General features: G+C 47.1%; 1 protein-coding gene across 4 annotated transcripts in view; it reads right to left on the bottom strand.

Moving 5' to 3' along the window:
• Positions 1 to 16,390, bottom strand: part of TADA2A (transcriptional adaptor 2A) — a 33,118-nt gene extending 16,728 nt beyond the window's left edge. Inside the window, exons 1-9 of one of the 4 annotated variants that reach the window (XM_083587857.1) lie at positions 16,202 to 16,390; positions 14,489 to 14,592; positions 13,154 to 13,269; positions 12,260 to 12,319; positions 8,584 to 8,675; positions 8,301 to 8,458; positions 6,974 to 7,062; positions 5,128 to 5,200; positions 3,662 to 3,725 (exon numbers count right to left, since the gene is read on the bottom strand). In XM_083587857.1, the coding sequence (XP_083443983.1) occupies positions 3,662 to 3,725; positions 5,128 to 5,200; positions 6,974 to 7,062; positions 8,301 to 8,458; positions 8,584 to 8,675; positions 12,260 to 12,319; positions 13,154 to 13,269; positions 14,489 to 14,513 (677 nt within the window). In that variant the 5' untranslated portion in view covers positions 14,514 to 14,592; positions 16,202 to 16,390. The remainder of the gene's footprint in view (positions 1 to 3,661; positions 3,726 to 5,127; positions 5,201 to 6,973; positions 7,063 to 8,300; positions 8,459 to 8,583; positions 8,676 to 12,259; positions 12,320 to 13,153; positions 13,270 to 14,488; positions 14,593 to 16,201) is intronic. The other 3 variants (XM_083587858.1, XM_083587859.1, XM_083587860.1) reach the window with 3 other exon arrangements.
• Positions 16,391 to 16,591: the final 201 nt, after the last annotated feature.

Genomic DNA, 16,591 nt, shown 5'->3' with positions numbered 1-16,591 from the left:
ATGGAAGGGGCTCCGTTTCTCCTGCTGCTTCGCTGAAGGGGCACTGAGCAGAGAGGGGGAGAAATTTTTTTCTTGTTCTCCCCCTCTAAAACAAGGTGCATCCTATAGAGCAAAAAATTCCGTATATCTGCAGGCTTGTAGACAGCCTCTCCCTTGGTTGACTGTAGCAAATAAAACTGCTTCCACACGTGTTCCCACAACTGTAAAGGCACAGCAACGATAGCTCTGCCCTGTGTTTGCACAGAACAGGACTATGACTGCCCCCATGGCATTTCTCTCTCTTGCTAGGAGAAGGCCTGGCTAAGGAGAGGCTGGGGACCAAACCTGTTTTATTTATAATTCCCCAAACTGGCCAAAACTTCTTGTTAGTCTTTGCTTTTGTGCACACTTTTATGGAGATACAAAGAGCAATTGCAATGATACAGGGAACCAGGCAGAGGGCCTTCTCGGTAGCGGCGCCCGCCCTGTGGAACGCCCTTCCAGCAGATGTCAAAGCGATAAACAACTACCTGACATTCAGAAGACATCTTAAGGCAGCCCTGTTCAGGGAAGTTTTTAACGTGTGATATTTTACTGTATTTTTGGTTTCTATGGAAGCCGCCCAGAGTGGCTGGGGAGGCCCAGCCAGATGGGCGGGGTATAAATAATAAATTATTATTATTATTATTATTATTATTATTATTATTATTATTAGCTATAGAAAGAGGTGCGTGTTAAAGAGACACCCAACTGATAAGTAAGCAGAAAGACAGCCTTTGGAAGCAGTTTTGATTTGCAACACCAAGAGGGCAGCGGGAAGGTATTTATAAACCTTTTATGTAGCTTGCAGCTTTCTATAAATAGAGGCAACGTGATAGCACGGAAAAGGCGCAAACGTTTTTAAAAGCACCAATTTGGGGACATCAACATTACTCCTTTAGCAGGAGATGCTAATTAATTCCTACCCTACTTCATATTCTACTGCATGACTTAGCCTAGGAAATAGATTCCAGGCCTGAGGGCCTGGCATTTCCTTACTCTGTGTTAAAACCATACCGAATTACCAGTGTTGAGACACCTGTAAGTGCACATGATGTTTTCTTACATCTTTATTCCTGACTGGAAAAGCTGCTGGAATGTTTTAATTCAAGTTTGATTTAACTGAATTTTATTTTTATTTTGGTATTGTGATATTTGTAGGCTGCTAAGTCTATGGTAGTAGAGTGGTACATAAGTTGTATAAATAGATTAAAAAAAAAAAACAAACCCATTTGGGCACCCTGCATGCCCAAACCCTGCGTGGGACACCCTGTTCCTTGCCTTCCTTCTACCCCGGGGTCTCTCAAACCTGATGGGACTGTGCTGTGCTTGTGAATCTAGCATACCCACCTCTCTAAACCTAGAAACTTCACTGGATGTGCCCACTTGCGTTCTATACCCCCTTGTGCTGCCTCTTCCTCACCCAGGCCCAAGTTGCATCACTCCTACTGGCAAAGCTCAGTGGCAGACCTGTTGAGATTTCCATTCCACCTTAAGGAACAGACGTGTGAAATTGTTGCATGTCGCATGTCTGTTTACATTCCAGCACCGTATGCTGGAACTTCCATTGTGTATAGCTTTTGCTTTTCCCGTTCTCTCTAAGACGACATGAGAGAGAGAAACGACATGTTTCTTTGTCCTGATTTATGATTAAGAAATCTGTAGTTGTAGTATGCTTCCACAAGCCTCATGCCTATTCTGTGTGCACAGTACTCTCTGCTGATAGCGTGCCCTGGCTTTGAAACCTGGGTCGCTGATTTACGTCGGAGCACGGGCTGATGGAAGGAGACGGCACAGCTGGGGCCCTCTGCATGTCGACAAGACCATCCTGCCATGCATGCCGGAAGTCTCAGGTTTGCTCCCTAGCATCTCCTCCTGCTTCAGAACACTGCAGAGCCACTGCCTCCTTCCCTACAGACCTCCTCGGGTGTTAAGATCAGCAGAGGGGGTCCTCTTGCTAGTTCTGCCGCCCTCAGAAGTTCAGGGTTGGTGGCATTCTGTCGTGGGATTCCCTCCCCACAGAGGTGCATCTCACACCTGTATTATATAGCTTTTGGCAAATGCTGAAGACGCTTTTCACCCCTGGCCTTTGGCACCTGAGATGTGTGCTTTTGGGACCCACTCTACTCCTGTAACTGATTTGACTGTAGTTTTAAATTGTTTCACCTGTGCTGGGATCTGCTGGTGAAGGGCAGATTATACTAACAATCCCGCCAATATCCTAATGGCAGGATAAAAATCTATGGTGCGAACACACTTGGAACTGTCCACAGTTTGGGTTGCCTCAGAAGGCAACTGGAGCAGCTCCCCTATGAGGAAAGGGTACAAGTTCATTTGGGACCTTTTTGCTTAGAGAAAAGGCGAATAAGAGGCGACATGATAAATAGCCAAAGGTTCTTTCTCCACTCTTTCATAGCGCTAGAACTTGGGAACATCCTGCCCTAAAGCATCATGGGAAAACCTAGTTTTTGTTGCTGCCCTAAAGTTCCTGCCCTGAAGCATCATTGGAAAACCCAGCGTTTGCCCAGACTTGAACAAGAGCAGTAAATGGCCCTTCCATTACACTGGGATTCTTGCATGCAACTCAAAAGTCATTTTAATATTTTTAGGCTGAGGTCTGACAAGTGAGTCTCCTCCAGCCACATACTGACTTTAAATTATCTGCTGAAAAGAGCATTTTAACGGGGGGGGGGGGGGGAGAAAAATGCACTAGACTTCCATCAAGTTAACTACTTTTTAATAACGCACCTCGACTTGAACTACACGTTTGAAAAAAATATTGAGATGTTGGGAGTGTCACTAAATAATTCTACAGAGAGTCAGGTAATTGGCTAAGCTGCTGACACAGAATGTTTTAATTAGCCAACTCATCGGCCTCAAGCTGGAAGTCCACTGTAGCAAAGTCTGTGGTGTCAATTATCTGCGGGTTGCGGTAATTAGAGGATGGAGTTAAGAGTACCGGTGTCTTTATACCAGGATAGACATCACGTGTATAGCTGGAGAGTGGATGGCTTGCCACTTGCTGGATATGTCTATGTTTGAGGTTCTCAGATGGAGGTATGACTCCTTCCAGCAACACCTGCAGCCAAGCTGGTGCCAAACGTAGTGTTCTGCTTTCCTTTGGACCACATCAGTGAGGCTGAGAGCGGGGTCATCTTCTGGGCAGCCCAGAACCTCCAGACACACTCCCCAGGCTTGCGTCCCAACGAGGTCACTTCGGCACTGCTAATGCAGCAGTTTGATTTCATCCTCACAGGCGCGCTCCATTGCTAATGTGGTTTTTATTATTGTATTTTTTTTTTACTGTGATTGTTAGTTTGCTTTGGGACTTTCTTAGTGGAAAGCAATGAACTGAATAAACCTAAACCTTGGTTATTGGGGAACGGATGTGGAGGCAAAAAGCAAAGCAAAAGGTTTGGAATTCCTTGCCCGTGACAGTCGTTCCTTCAGATAACAACTTTATATCCAAGGGAAAAAGGTGTAAATATCTGCCACGCAACCCCACCTTCTTCATATTCTCTCCCCATGGTTTGCTGGTGTTCATATTCAACACCCAGCCCAGAATAGCTATTCTGCAAAATCTTTGTCACAGAACTCAGCAAGCACACTTGGATTTGAAAGAATGAAAAAGCCAGGAACTCACTTTTTCCTTCGTTGCCTTTCCTTTAACCTCGAGTGATAGATATCTACAACTGCAATCTTCAAAGCTGTGTAAGTTCCAGGAGAGAGGGGAGCAAAAGAGATGAAAAGGATAAATCCTTCACACTTACAGAGAAATATGTAGAGAATTAGCACAGAGCTTATCTCCCAAATCCCCAAAACAACAACCTGTTTTCATCACAGCATGAAAAACGACACAGGCCTCAGCAGGGAAGAGACTAGCCAAATCTGGTTTTTGAGATGTTACAAGAGAGAAACCTTCTCAAGGCACTGCAGTGGAAGCGGTTCCAAAGTCTGTATATGAACTGCCGCTGTTTTGAGTCTTATTTTTAGCTGTTTTGATTTGATACATGACATATTTGCATTCCATTATTGGAGGGGGAATGCCTCTGTATGCCACTCGCTAGGAATCACAAGCAGTTGCGTTTAGATGTTGCACTCAGGGTCTTGCCTGTGGGGCGTTCCATAGGGGCATCTTGCCAGCCACTGTGAGAAGAAGGGCCTTACACATGACCCAGCAAGCTCTTCCTATGAACTGTGTGTGTGTGTGTGTGGTGATCCTTATTGTTTTAGGGTAAAACGTGTGACGAATATATAGTTGGGAGCTGTCTTAGGAGGGCTTGCTCTGGGAGGTGGCACAAAAAAGTTGAAACGTATAATGTGCCCCTGCGTTGTGGGACCTTGCCCTACTGAGGTGGCTCCCACGCGGCAGGATGTGCATGTGAAGAAGGGTTAACATTCCTGCATCTTGCTAAAAACCAGATAGCACATAAAACACCAATGTTTCAGGGATCCAAACATGGCTCCCCCCAAAAAATCAAGAATCGTAACTGAGGCTGAAACTTTGCAGTAGCAAACAGTGTGGCGCTGGGGCGGCGGCGGTGCTTCCCTGAGCTCCTGACAGCTGAGCCACTACTGCTTATCAGGAGGGAGAGGGATGAGGTGGCAGGAAGGTGGGGGGGTGCAAACACTTCAGCAGAGCCAATCCAGAGCTCCTGCTGCTGCATTTGCACCATGCTGGCCTCACTGCTGCCTCACGCACCCTTTCCTGGTAAACGACAGGCACTCAGCTGCCAGAAGGTCAAGGGAGCGATGTCCCCTGCAAAGCTGCTGTGTGTGTGTGTGTATATATATATATGTGTGCATGCATGTGTGGGGGGGGATATTCAGCAAATCAGCACAGTAAAAAAAAATTACCATGTAGAATCATAGAATTGTAGAGTTGGAAGGGACCCTGAGAGTCAGCGAGCCTAACTCCCTGCAATGCAGCTATCTCCACAAATGGTCCCCCATCCAATTTGAAACCACACTGGACCCTGCTTAGCTTTGCGAATGTGCTAGCAGATTTATCGCTGCACCACTAAAGCAACTGGAGGACCACTAAACCATCCAATTTCTGAGTGGAGATACCCCACATTTCCTCTTATACTTTCACAACGCAAAACACACCGTGTAAAAGTTCCGAGTCATCCTCCACAAAGTCTATATCCCTTAAATCCCATTCAGCATAGTTGTCAAATTCCTGTGGGAGGAAAAAACAACAACTATTGACACAGATGCTGGCAGAAGCCAAGATTTCCACTGTCCAACAACAGAAAGCATAACAGAACTTGAACATTTCCCTGTGGTATAAAAACTTATGGAATTTGATCGCCGCAGGAAAAAATAACACTTAAATTACAGGTTTCCAAGGGAAAGGAGGGCCCTAAACACTTCTATGCAGTTTAGTGGGAATTTATTTCGTGTTTCGGATTTCGACAGGCAGCAATCTCTTCCTGCACCATCCAGAGAAATATGGATGTCAGGATTTAAGATCGCGTGTTGCGACTTTGTACAGTTACTCCTTTATTTGCCCTGCCTTGTTTTAGATACCTTTAAGTTGATATTTTGCTGTGGTTTGCATTTAAAACTATGAAAATAAACAAAAGGGTTTTTGGTTTTTTTTAAAAAAAGAAATTTGTGGATTTTTTTTAAGGTCTCAAGAACCATCGATTTAATGCAAAGGAAGAGATAGCAAAAATGACAAAAGCGCTTTGCAACAACCCTTTCACTCCCAAAGTCTTCAAGGCAGCAAATGGACCACACCACCAGCAGTTCTTTTCACAATTCCTGGGGTTGTCCTTGGCGATTTAGGTCACTCTGCTGCCTTGAAGACTTGGAACCAGACTCCTGCACAGCTGGGTGCTCTGGTTTGGTGTAGGAGGGTAGCGAATAAAATAAGACAAAGCAAAAAGTGTTGCTTGTTGATACGCCCACTTCCAGATCCTGATATGAATTTAGCAGGAACTTGATGCCAATTCATCAGCTTCTAACAATAACAACAATAGCAGCAGATGATTTGCAGCGACTCTTCTCCAGTTGCGAGCATCTCTGCTGCACAGACTGTGCATTTAGTCAATCTTGCTGCTCCCCCAGCGGGTTCCAAGCGGTATTGCCTTCTATGCTTGTTTATTAAGTGCCCAGTGCCACCAAATAACCAAGCCAAGCCTCTGAACTAGGGGTGGGGAACAGCAGACCCAGGGGCCAAGTGTGGCCCTCCATGCCTATCTGGCCCTTGGAACTCTCCACAAGCCACACCCCTTATCTCCCGATTCACACCTCTCACTGCTCCTATTTTGCACCCCAATTGTATTTGTTTGACTGGGATGCGCCTTGAACTCTGAACATACCTCCTGCTTGTCATAGAGAGGGGAGGGTGAGGGTGAGTAGAAAATAGCCTACTGCACAAAAGTAATAAATAAATAAATGTATTCCTTGCTCTGCCCACCTTTGCCTCAGGCCTCGCCCACTATGTGGCCCTCAGGAGGTTTGTCAGAAAAGAATGTGGCCCTTGGTTCCCCAACCCTGCTCTGAATCACCACTACGAGCCAAAAATCCCACTATAAGCTCCAAAATATGGCTATGAGAAATACATTGCAAGTGGTACTGAGAAGTAACACATGCAGGGACGAGAAGGCTCTCATTTCATTCATTCATTCATCCACCCCCCTGCCCCAATTTCATGAATTTGTTTTTGAAAAACCACCCTTCAGTATGGCTCTTGGTGTTGTTTACGGAAACAAAGGGGCGGGGGGAAGAAGAAACAGAAAAATAACAAACAGAATCGTAGAGTTGGAAAGGGACCACAAGGGTCATCTAATCCCAGCTCCTGCAATGCAGGAAACATTTGCTCAACGTGGGGCTCAAACCCAGCACGGTCTCAAGCTTTACCAACTGAGCTATCCCAGCCATAACAACATTCATCCTATTTGTTTCCGGCAGGAAAGGCAAAGAGCCACGCCCAATGAGTTCCTACCTCAATGAAGTCTGCTCTTGCTGGCATGTATCCAGCCATATCCCTGGAGAGCAAGGAATCAAAGGTAGGCCGCGGAGGATCTTCAGCAGCTGGGAGGGGGTGGAAAGCATGTTTTAGTAGTCGGGCCAATTAAAAAAAATTATTTGCACCTCCCCTCCTCTCAAAGCAATGGAGGAAAAAATGGTTTGAATAGCATGCAGGGGGAAGGAAGTGCATTTGTTAGCTTACCGTATTTTTCGCCCTATAGGACGCACTTTTTCTCCTCCAAAAATGAAGGGGAAATGTGTGTGCGTCCTATGGGGCGAATGAAGGCTTTCGCTGAAGCCTGGAGAGCGAGGGGGGTCGGTGCGCACCGACCCCTCTTGCTCTCCGGGCTTCAGGAAGCTCTCCGCTAGCCGTGGGAGAGCTGCGTGAAGTCGCGCAGCTCTCCCGCGGCTAACGGAGAGCTTGCCTGCACCCAGAAGCTTGGGGCGCGCTGCGCTCAGCACGCCCCAGGCTTCGCGCACCTCTCCGCTAGCCGTTAGCCGTGGGAGAGCTGCGCGAAGTCGCACGGCTCTCCCGCGGCTAGAGGAGAGCTTGCCTGCACCCAGAAGCTTGGGGCACGCTGAGCTCAGCACGCCCCAGGCTTCAGGCTTTGCGCAGCTCTCCCACCGCTTGCGGATAGCAGTCTGTTCTGGGGGCTGGGGAAGCTCGGGCTTCCCCCACCCCAGCCCCGTACCTTTATTTCCCCCCCCAAAAAAACTAGGTGCGTCCTATGGGCCGGTGCACCCTATGGGGCAAAAAATACGGCAATTTTTTTATTTAAGTTCCTAAGTTAATAACTTGCTATGAATTTGTGCAGTGCCTAACTGTACCTGCCACTGATTCATGTCCCTGAAGGCCCATCTCTAGACACAGAATAAGGCATGGGTAGCTAACACAGAGGTCACTGGCCTGCATCTCCAATCATCTCTGACTACAGTCATACCTTGGAAGTAGAACAACATCCGTTCCAGAAGTCTGTTTGACTTCTGAAATGTTCGACTTCCAAAGCATGGCTTCTGATTGGATGCAGGAAGCTCCTGCAGCCAATCGAAAGTCACGGAAGCCCTGTCGGACGTTCGGCTTCCAAAAGAACGTTCGCAAACTGGAATACTCACTCCCAGTTTTCGATCGTTCAGGAGCCGAAATGTTTGACTCCCAAGGTGTCTGGGAGCCGAGGTACGACTGTACTAGTTGTGCTGGCTAGGGCTGATGGGAGTTGTAGTCCTAACAGCCTCTGAAGGGCACCACACTGGCTAATCTGGAAATGCGAAATGCTGCCTCTGTCCCTGCCATGGATTCTTACAATAAAACGGGATGGCTGTGTCACTGTGTTGATTCTCTTCCGCTTGCTTCAGATTTAATAGCGTGGATGCAAAGAGGGGGTTGTTGATGAAATGCTTCATGTAATGTTTTTCACACTCCTCTTTCGTCTTTGTGTTCATCTGATTTGCTACATCCTGCCTATAGGAGAGAGAGGAGGGGGAATAGTTCTGGTTATGCATCAATCAGAAGGAGGATTGCTCCATTTTGCATTACCCACCAAAGCGGGACGGATCTCAATGTTTAATCAGGCATAAAACTCTCACCAGTTTCCAAAGCCACAATCCATCACAGCTTCTAAGAGGGCCATTTCTTCTTGAGCTGTCCAAGTCGGATCAAGGACGGGGAAGTTGGATGTCTGGCGATATGGGGAAACAAGGAAGGGAACTCATTTTGGCTGTGATTCTGAACATGGTGTTCAGCAGCTTAAATCCCACCCATCACAGCCTTTAGTGGCATTTTGAACTTGCCTCGTCACCAAAAATCAAGACGAGGAACAACACGTTAGAGCACATATATGCAACCGATTGAGCTCTGGACGTCAACTCAGCTCGGGAATCCCCATCTCCTGGTGACAACCAAACTCAGCCCAAATAAAAATGGTGTTGTAATTTTGCTTCTGATGTTGGGAGTCTTCAGGAAAATGAATTCCAGTTGTGGAACAAAAATGCTGTGCTGTACGTCCCCGTCCCTACAAAGTGGGGGTGGAAGAGACACCATTACCACAGCAGGGGTGGAATACTTTTTTTTTGCCAGATTCAGCCACTTCCCCATGTATATTCACTGGATTGCATAGGTGGTGAGACTTCCCCTGTTTGTTACTGGAGATCTGATCGTGTGCTGTGGGTGCCACATACCACACCCACTTTGTTTGCAGGAGTGCCATTGAGAAGGGCAGGGTGGCTGCACCACCCTGGATTTGGGGCAACCCACTGCTTCTAGGACACGGGTGGCGCTGTGGGTTAAACCACAGAGCCTAGGACTTGCCGATCAGAAGGTCGGCGGTTCGAATCCCCGCAACAGGGTGAGCTCCCGTTGCTTGGTCCCTGCTTCTGCCAACCTAGCAGTTCAAAAGCATGTCAAAGTGCAAGTAGATAAATAGGTACCACTCCGGCGGGAAGGTAAACAGCGTTTCCGTGCACTGCTCTGGTTCGCCAGAAGCGGCTTAGTCATGCTGGCCACATGACCCGGAAGCTGTACGCCGGCTCTCTCGGCCAATAAAGAGAGATGAGCGCCGCAAACCCAGAGTAGGCCACGACTGGACCTAATGGTCAGAGGTACCTTTACCTTTACCTTACCGCTTCTACACATTTTGCGACTTTTTTCTTTTCTTTTTTGAATCCAGTGGGCCAAGTAGAGATGAATGCACACCCTCTTGGTTTTGTTTTGTTTTTAAAAGTTGTGCAAGAACACGAGAAGAGCCTGCAGGATCAGGCCAGCATCCCATCTAGTCCAGCATCCTGTTCTCACAGTGGCCAGCCAGATGCCTGTGGGAAACCCTCAAGGAGGACCCGGGTGCAACAGCACTCTTCCCCAAACACAAGAGCATTTTCTTATTCTTGGTACTATGAGGCACGAGGACTCTGACTGTGGAGATGGAACACAGTAGTAGCCATTCATAGCCTTATCATCCCATGAATTTGTCTGATCCTCTTTTAAAGCTACCCAAGATGGTGGCCATCGACGTCTCCTGTGAGAGGGAGATCTGAAGTTTAACTACCGTATTGGCCTGAATATAAGCCGCAACCGCACATAAGCCGCACCTTTAAAATTTGGCGGCTTTGGGGAGACTTGGGAGCCGTGGACGGGACGAGCGCCATTGCCCTGTGCTGCTTTCTGGGGGGAGCCGCACCGCTTTGCCGGTGGCCTTCCCCCCTTCGCTCATCCGGTGTAGGGGAGACTTGGGAGTGGCGGGTGGGCTGCACGCTGTTGCCCTGCGCTCCTATGGGTGGGGGGAGCCGTACCACTTTGCCAGCGGCATAAGGTCATTAATATAAGCCGCACTTTAATTTTGCACAATCAGAATTTGGAAAAAAGTGTGGCTTATATTCGGGCCAATACAGCATGCACTGTGTGAATAAATGCTTTCTTTTATCTGTCCTGCATCTTCCAACATTCAGCTTCACTGGATGACTGATCTGTGTTGACATCAGAATATAACCACAACATAAAAAGGTAAAGGGATCCCTGACCATTAGGTCCAGTCGTGGCCGACTCTGGGGTTGCGGCGCTCATCTCGCTTTACTGGCCAAGGGAGCCGGCGTACAGCTTCCGGGTCATGTGGCCAGCATGACAAAGCTGCTTCTGACGAACCAGAGCAGCGCACGGAAACGCCGTTTACCTTCCCGCTGGAGTGGTACCTATTTATCTACTTGCACTTTGACGTGCTTTCGAACTGCTAGGTTGGCAGGAGCAGGGACTGAGCAACGGGAGCTCACCCCGTCGCGGGGATTCGAACCACCAACCTTCTGATTGGCAAGCCCTAGGCTTTAACTGTGCTTTAACCCACAGTGCCACCCATGTCCCTTAACCACAACATACTCTCTTATTAATACAGATCACATGCATAAGACACATTTAAAGCCTTCCCCAAAGAATTCCAGGAACTGTAGTTTGTTAAGGATGCCCAAAAATGTAGCTTGGCCTGATCCGGCAGGCTATCTTATGTTTGTAAATGGTGTTCATAACTCAGTGACTTCCTCCAGAGGCACCATTCAAATCTGGTATGTGGGGCTGCAAACGTCCATTGCTGAGTAGTACATTTCCTTAGGTCTACATGTACGGAAACAAATTATTCCAGTAGCTGGGGAACAAGAGATCAGACTGCTGCTTCTGGAGTGACAGTTTAAAAGCTCCAGCAGCACGCCACAGGAATTTCAAATTATTATCACGTAATGTAAATATCTCACAAGCTATAATTACGGTTAGCTCCTGAAAGTGGTATTACAGAACACAACGAAGACCTCTTCGTTTACTTCTCTGTGGCTGTAATTCCAGAAGTAACATGGGCATGACAGATTAAAACACAAACAAAACACACCCCACTACCCCCCAGAAAAACAACAACTGTTCAATGGGAAACCTGTTTTAGGAGTTTCAGTGGAACAGAAAATGTAACTGTTCTTCGTGACATAACAATTTAACTAAAGTGTTTTCTGGTTAATTCAGTACACGAGGAAAAACATTATTGTTCTACAAAGTAATATCTAGGGTAGAGGTAGCCAATGAAGTGCCCTCCGCCCCCTTGCTAGACTACAACTCCCACCATCCCTGACCATTTGGCATGCTGGCTGAAGGGAATTGGGAGTTGTCGTTCACAGACATCAAGAAAGCACTACACTGGCTACCCCTGGTCTAATGAATCTTCTAATGCAAAGTGGCTAAAACCTGGTCTAGGCGGGACTAGATTGGGCCTTCCGAGCAAATTTTTCTACTCTCAATCCCCAAGACCCCACTAATTTTGGAAACATCTTCTTCTTCTTCTTTTAATTAGATACAATGCTGGGGTGGGCAGAGTCATTTAAGGCCAGGCCAGCCCCCTGATGAGGATGCAAATTGCCCCCTCCCTGGTTGCCAGAGTGATCATTAGATGAGCCGCAAGGAGGCAATATCCTAGGGCTGATCTGCAAGCATTGGCTGAGGAGGGGGGGCTGTGCATCCTATGTGCTTGTGTGCGCGAGTCTGGCATCGCCACAACTACTACTGGCTTCTGACCTCAAACCCCCATTCTATCAAGATCAGGCATCCCCAACCTTTGGCCCTCTAGATGTTTTGGCCTACAACTCCCATGATCCCTAGCTAACAGGACCAGTGGTCAGGGATGATGGGAATTGTAGTCCAAAACATCTGGAGGGCCGAAGGTTGGGGATGCCTGATCAAGATGTGTCCCCCAGAGATTGACAATGAGAAGAAAAAGCAAGGTAATCAGAAAGGTGCATTTACCACTATTTCATAGGTGTGGTCGCTCTGGTGTTTCTTGTACTCAAATCCGATTGTGAAGCACTGCAAAACAAAGGAGTTTGCCACTAGGTTACTTTTCTTCCTTCTTTCTGTAGATGGGAAACAGCGACTTTATACTGGCTATAAAGAGGTAAAGGGAAAAGGACACTGGGATGCCTCGATCACAAACAAAACATCCCTTCCCTATAATTATTTCTTGGAACCTTTCTAACAAACAGTTTCCTTTTATTGATGCTGTGCAATAAATAAACTGTTAAACACACAGGACAAAGGGGCTAACTCCAACATATAACACCGTTGACTATAATTCAGAGTCTCAGGTTGGCAAGAAGACTGCTTTACAACAAAGAATAGCAAGCTGTTTGCAGATGACTTCCGACAAGACTTTGGCGCAGCTTGGAGTTGTTAGCCCAGGAGTCAGCAGCCATTTTAGGCTAGTGGGCAGATTTGTAATTATGAGAGAGCGCCATGGGAGACAGTCAGAAAATGGCTGCTATGGAGGCATGCTATAATAGCTTCAGCGTAGGAGAGGCTGAGCCAGCACGAACAGGGACTGAGCAAGAAGCACAAACAGTTTCTCAGGTATTGTTGATTTCTGAAGAAATGTTTTCAGAGGCCTTTCAGAGCACCACAGGAGATAATGGCATTCACACTGGTGCCTCGGGTTCCACGTTGGTGACCCCCTATGTGAGCCACTGCCAGCTATACAAAAGAAAAAGAAAAAGCAGCAGCAAGAGCTGGGAGCTCTTGTCTTATTGATATGCCCTAGTCTGCTTCATGGTGATCTGGCTACTTGGCTTTCAGCATCCTGGGAGAACACAACAGGCTTGGCAACTCAACCCTCCTTCATTTCTCTCCTTATAAATGTAAGTTTACCTGCAAGCACAGCAAGAAGGGAGGTGGGCCGCACTCTGCACATTTTATGTAAGGTTCTGCGAGGTAAGAGGAACACCCTCGGCATGGCGGCTTGTCAAAAGGGTCATCTGTAAAGCCAACAAGACCAATACGTAATAAAGCTTGGGCGCCATTTTGCAAAGCAAACTCCTTCACTTCTTGTCGGCGGAGAAACTGACACAGCAATACATCTACATGTGAAGGTAAATAGGATACGGTGGGGAAAGTTTGTGGAATATTTGAAAAATCCTAGCATGCAAGCAAGTTCATTAGTAGGGTTAAACAGTTAAAATTATTATCAAGAGAAATGGAAGAATAACTTAAAAACGGAGCAAAGTGGAAAATGCAGTGTTAAAAATTTAAATCAGAAAAGAAACCACAAAAGGGAGGGAGGGAAGTCAAATATGTAATTGTACCAGATGTATTTGCTTGAATGGTGTGTAACTGTGATTTTTTTATTGAGAAAAAAATTAAAAAGTAAAAGATAGATAGGAAACTGCCCTATTCTGAATCAGACCATTGGTCCATCTAGCTCCATTTCAGATCAGAACATTTCCCCAGCCCTTCCTGGCGATGCTGTGTTTTGAATCTGGGACCTTCTGCGTGGGCCAGGGTGTTTTTGTGCCAACAGACACTAGTTGGGCAGACACTGAAACTACTACATGTCCCTAGTGACGCCAGCCATCAAAACCCAAGCTGGTTCATATCTGTTCAACCCCATTCTACGCAGGTGCAGGAAACCTTTGGCTGCCCAGACACTGCTGAACTACAGCTCCCATCACCCACAGCAAGCACAGCCAGTGGCATGGGATGATGGGAGTAGAAGTTTAATAACATCTAGAGGGCCAAAGTTTCCCTTTGCCTCCACTAGTTGAGATGTAATGCCAGGAAAAGGATTTTATATATCAATAGGCGGAATCTGTAACAAAAGGTTGCAGTTCAGGGCCTTCTTTCAAGATACTCCATTCCATTACCCTTCCCACCTGGATTTCTGTTCCTGCACTCTCCTAAACAGTCAGAATTATGTGGCCACTTAGCAGGCTGGTTTTCTGGGTTTCCTCTGTAAACCTTGGGGTTTCCCAAGGCTGCTACTACCTCCCCCTTGAATGTGGGTGGGGCCATTTTGGCTACAATAAGGAACAGTACCCTCTGAACATGAGAAACAGAAGGAAGTTGCATAGCCACATATCATTCCACATTCACTTATGATCTCGCCAGATCAGGTGGTATCTTTCACCTAGCACTAAATACCTATTTATGAAAGTTGGGGATTCACATTGCAAGCACTATCAGCAACCTTTGAGTGACTCTACTTACTGCTGAACGATGTCAGACGCTCCATGTTCCTCCCTTGGGCGCCTGAACTTCACTTAAAGACTACAATGTCTCATCGAATGAAGCTTTCCAGTGTCGCTCAAGCCCTGTAAAAAGAAAAATAAAGATGTGTGCCCGTTTGTAGGCCCCTAGAAGAAAAATATAGGAATACAGGAAGATGCCTTAAACTGAGTCAGACCATTGGGCCATCTAGCTCAGTACTGTCCGCACTGACTGGCAGTAGCTTTCCAGGGTTTCAGGCAGGGGACGTTCCCAGCTCTGCCTGGATATGCCGTCAACAAGAAAAAGAGCCGTCAGCATCATTGGTCCAGTATTGTGGAAGACTCTGCAAATACAGATTCAGCAGTTGCCTTCTGTTTCAACTTGTGCCCACCTGACCGCTTCAATTGGCGGAACTGATATTTTTACATAATACCCACACCGCTTCTATGAGAACATGATTGTCTAGTATGGCAGCACCGACACTTTGGAACTCCCTGCCAATTGATATCAAACAGGCTCTTTCACCCATCCTTTTCTATGGCTGCTGAAGACATTCTCATTTAGATTGTGTAGAACTGCAGAAGTTTTAATTTATGTCTATTACATTGTAGTTTAAACCTTATCTATGTTTTAAATGACGGCTGTAAATATTTAGTACCAATTTTATTTTATCCTTTTTGTAAACCGCTTTGAGGTTTTTCTGCAATCAAGCAGTATATACATTTTATGAAGTAGATAAAATAAAATGAACCTCCAAAAGCCTGTTGAAATCTTTTCTATTCCGCCAGGCCCATGCAATTAAGAATACATCTTTCCACAATAATCAATGTCTGATTTTAACTTTTTATATTGCTTTTACTGTAGTTTTATGTTCCATTGTTGTAAACTCTCTCTCTCTCTGTATATATACATGCTTTTATAAATATATATGTTTTTATAATAGATAAGACATCTGGAGCGTCACAGGTGTTAACACTGAACATAAGATGGAACAAAAATCAAATTTGATTTTAACAGCAGTTCTATCAATGAGCAGCTGAAGCATGTGGCTAGTGGGGAGGGGAAAGCAGTAGGGTCTAAGGCAGGCTTCCTCAACATCCTCCAGATGTTTTTTGGCCTACAACTCCCATGATCCCTAGCTAGCAGGGATGATGGGAATTGTAGTCTCAAAAGAGCTGGAGAGCCAAGGTTGAGGAAGCCTGGTCTAAGGTACACACTCTGTGGAAAAAATAAATCAAGAACAAAAGGTGTGTCTGTGTGGTTGGGGGAGGTAAATCCCCCACCCCTCTCCATCACCAGACTCCATCAAGACACAGGTCTTGACAGGCCCTTCGAAATCAACAGTCACTTCCTCCCCACAACCTTTTATAGTCCCCCCCTCCCCGCCTGACGCCTCAACGTCACAGCAACCACGCGCTCCCCCGTTCCCCCCCCCCCTTAGCCAATGAGGTGAAGCAGGCGGCAGCGCACGCGAGAGCGAGTTCCATCCGGGCTCCGCCTCAAACAGCGAGAGCGCACGCGCTGACCAGGGGCGCGCCTGGCTTTCGTTCTATTTCCCCCTCCCCTCCTGGATGTGTCGTTCCTTTCATCCCCCCCCCCCCAAAGCACAAGCCACCCGGTTACTTCCGCTCTTCCGACACAGCCGCCCCGCCCCTTTTCTCTCCCTCTCCCCTCCCCGCCGCGAAGCACACCGCAGCCCCGCCCCTTGATTACCTGCCTCGCTTTTGCTCGTCTTTCGCTTGCTTTGCCGACTCGACCCGGCTTTAAATTACGTGCGTTCCACGCAGAACGGGGCGGCACAGGCGGCCCCTCCCTCTTCCCCTCGCAGCCGTCCGTTGCGCTCACGCTCTTTCTCTCTCTCTGGAACGTGCTCGGGCCCGACGGGTGGCTGTGCACGTGGGCTGTCGAGACCGCGTGCGCGTGCGCGCGCTCCCCTCCCCTCCCCCTCCCGTCTTCCTCCTCACCTCAGAATACTGTATGGTATACTGTATATATATTCTCACCTCACCTTAAACGCACATAAGTAGAACGAAGAAGGCTCACGGTAGCCGTAGAATATATTCGTAATATGCCAAGATTACTTGGGAGTAAGCACATTTTGAA

This window comes from Podarcis filfolensis (genome assembly GCF_964270895.1).
Source record: "Podarcis filfolensis genome assembly, chromosome: 15".
Taxonomy (NCBI): domain Eukaryota; kingdom Metazoa; phylum Chordata; class Lepidosauria; order Squamata; family Lacertidae; genus Podarcis; species Podarcis filfolensis.
The sequence above is the reverse complement of the archived record's forward strand: the minus strand, read 5'-3'. Positions and strand labels throughout refer to the sequence as shown.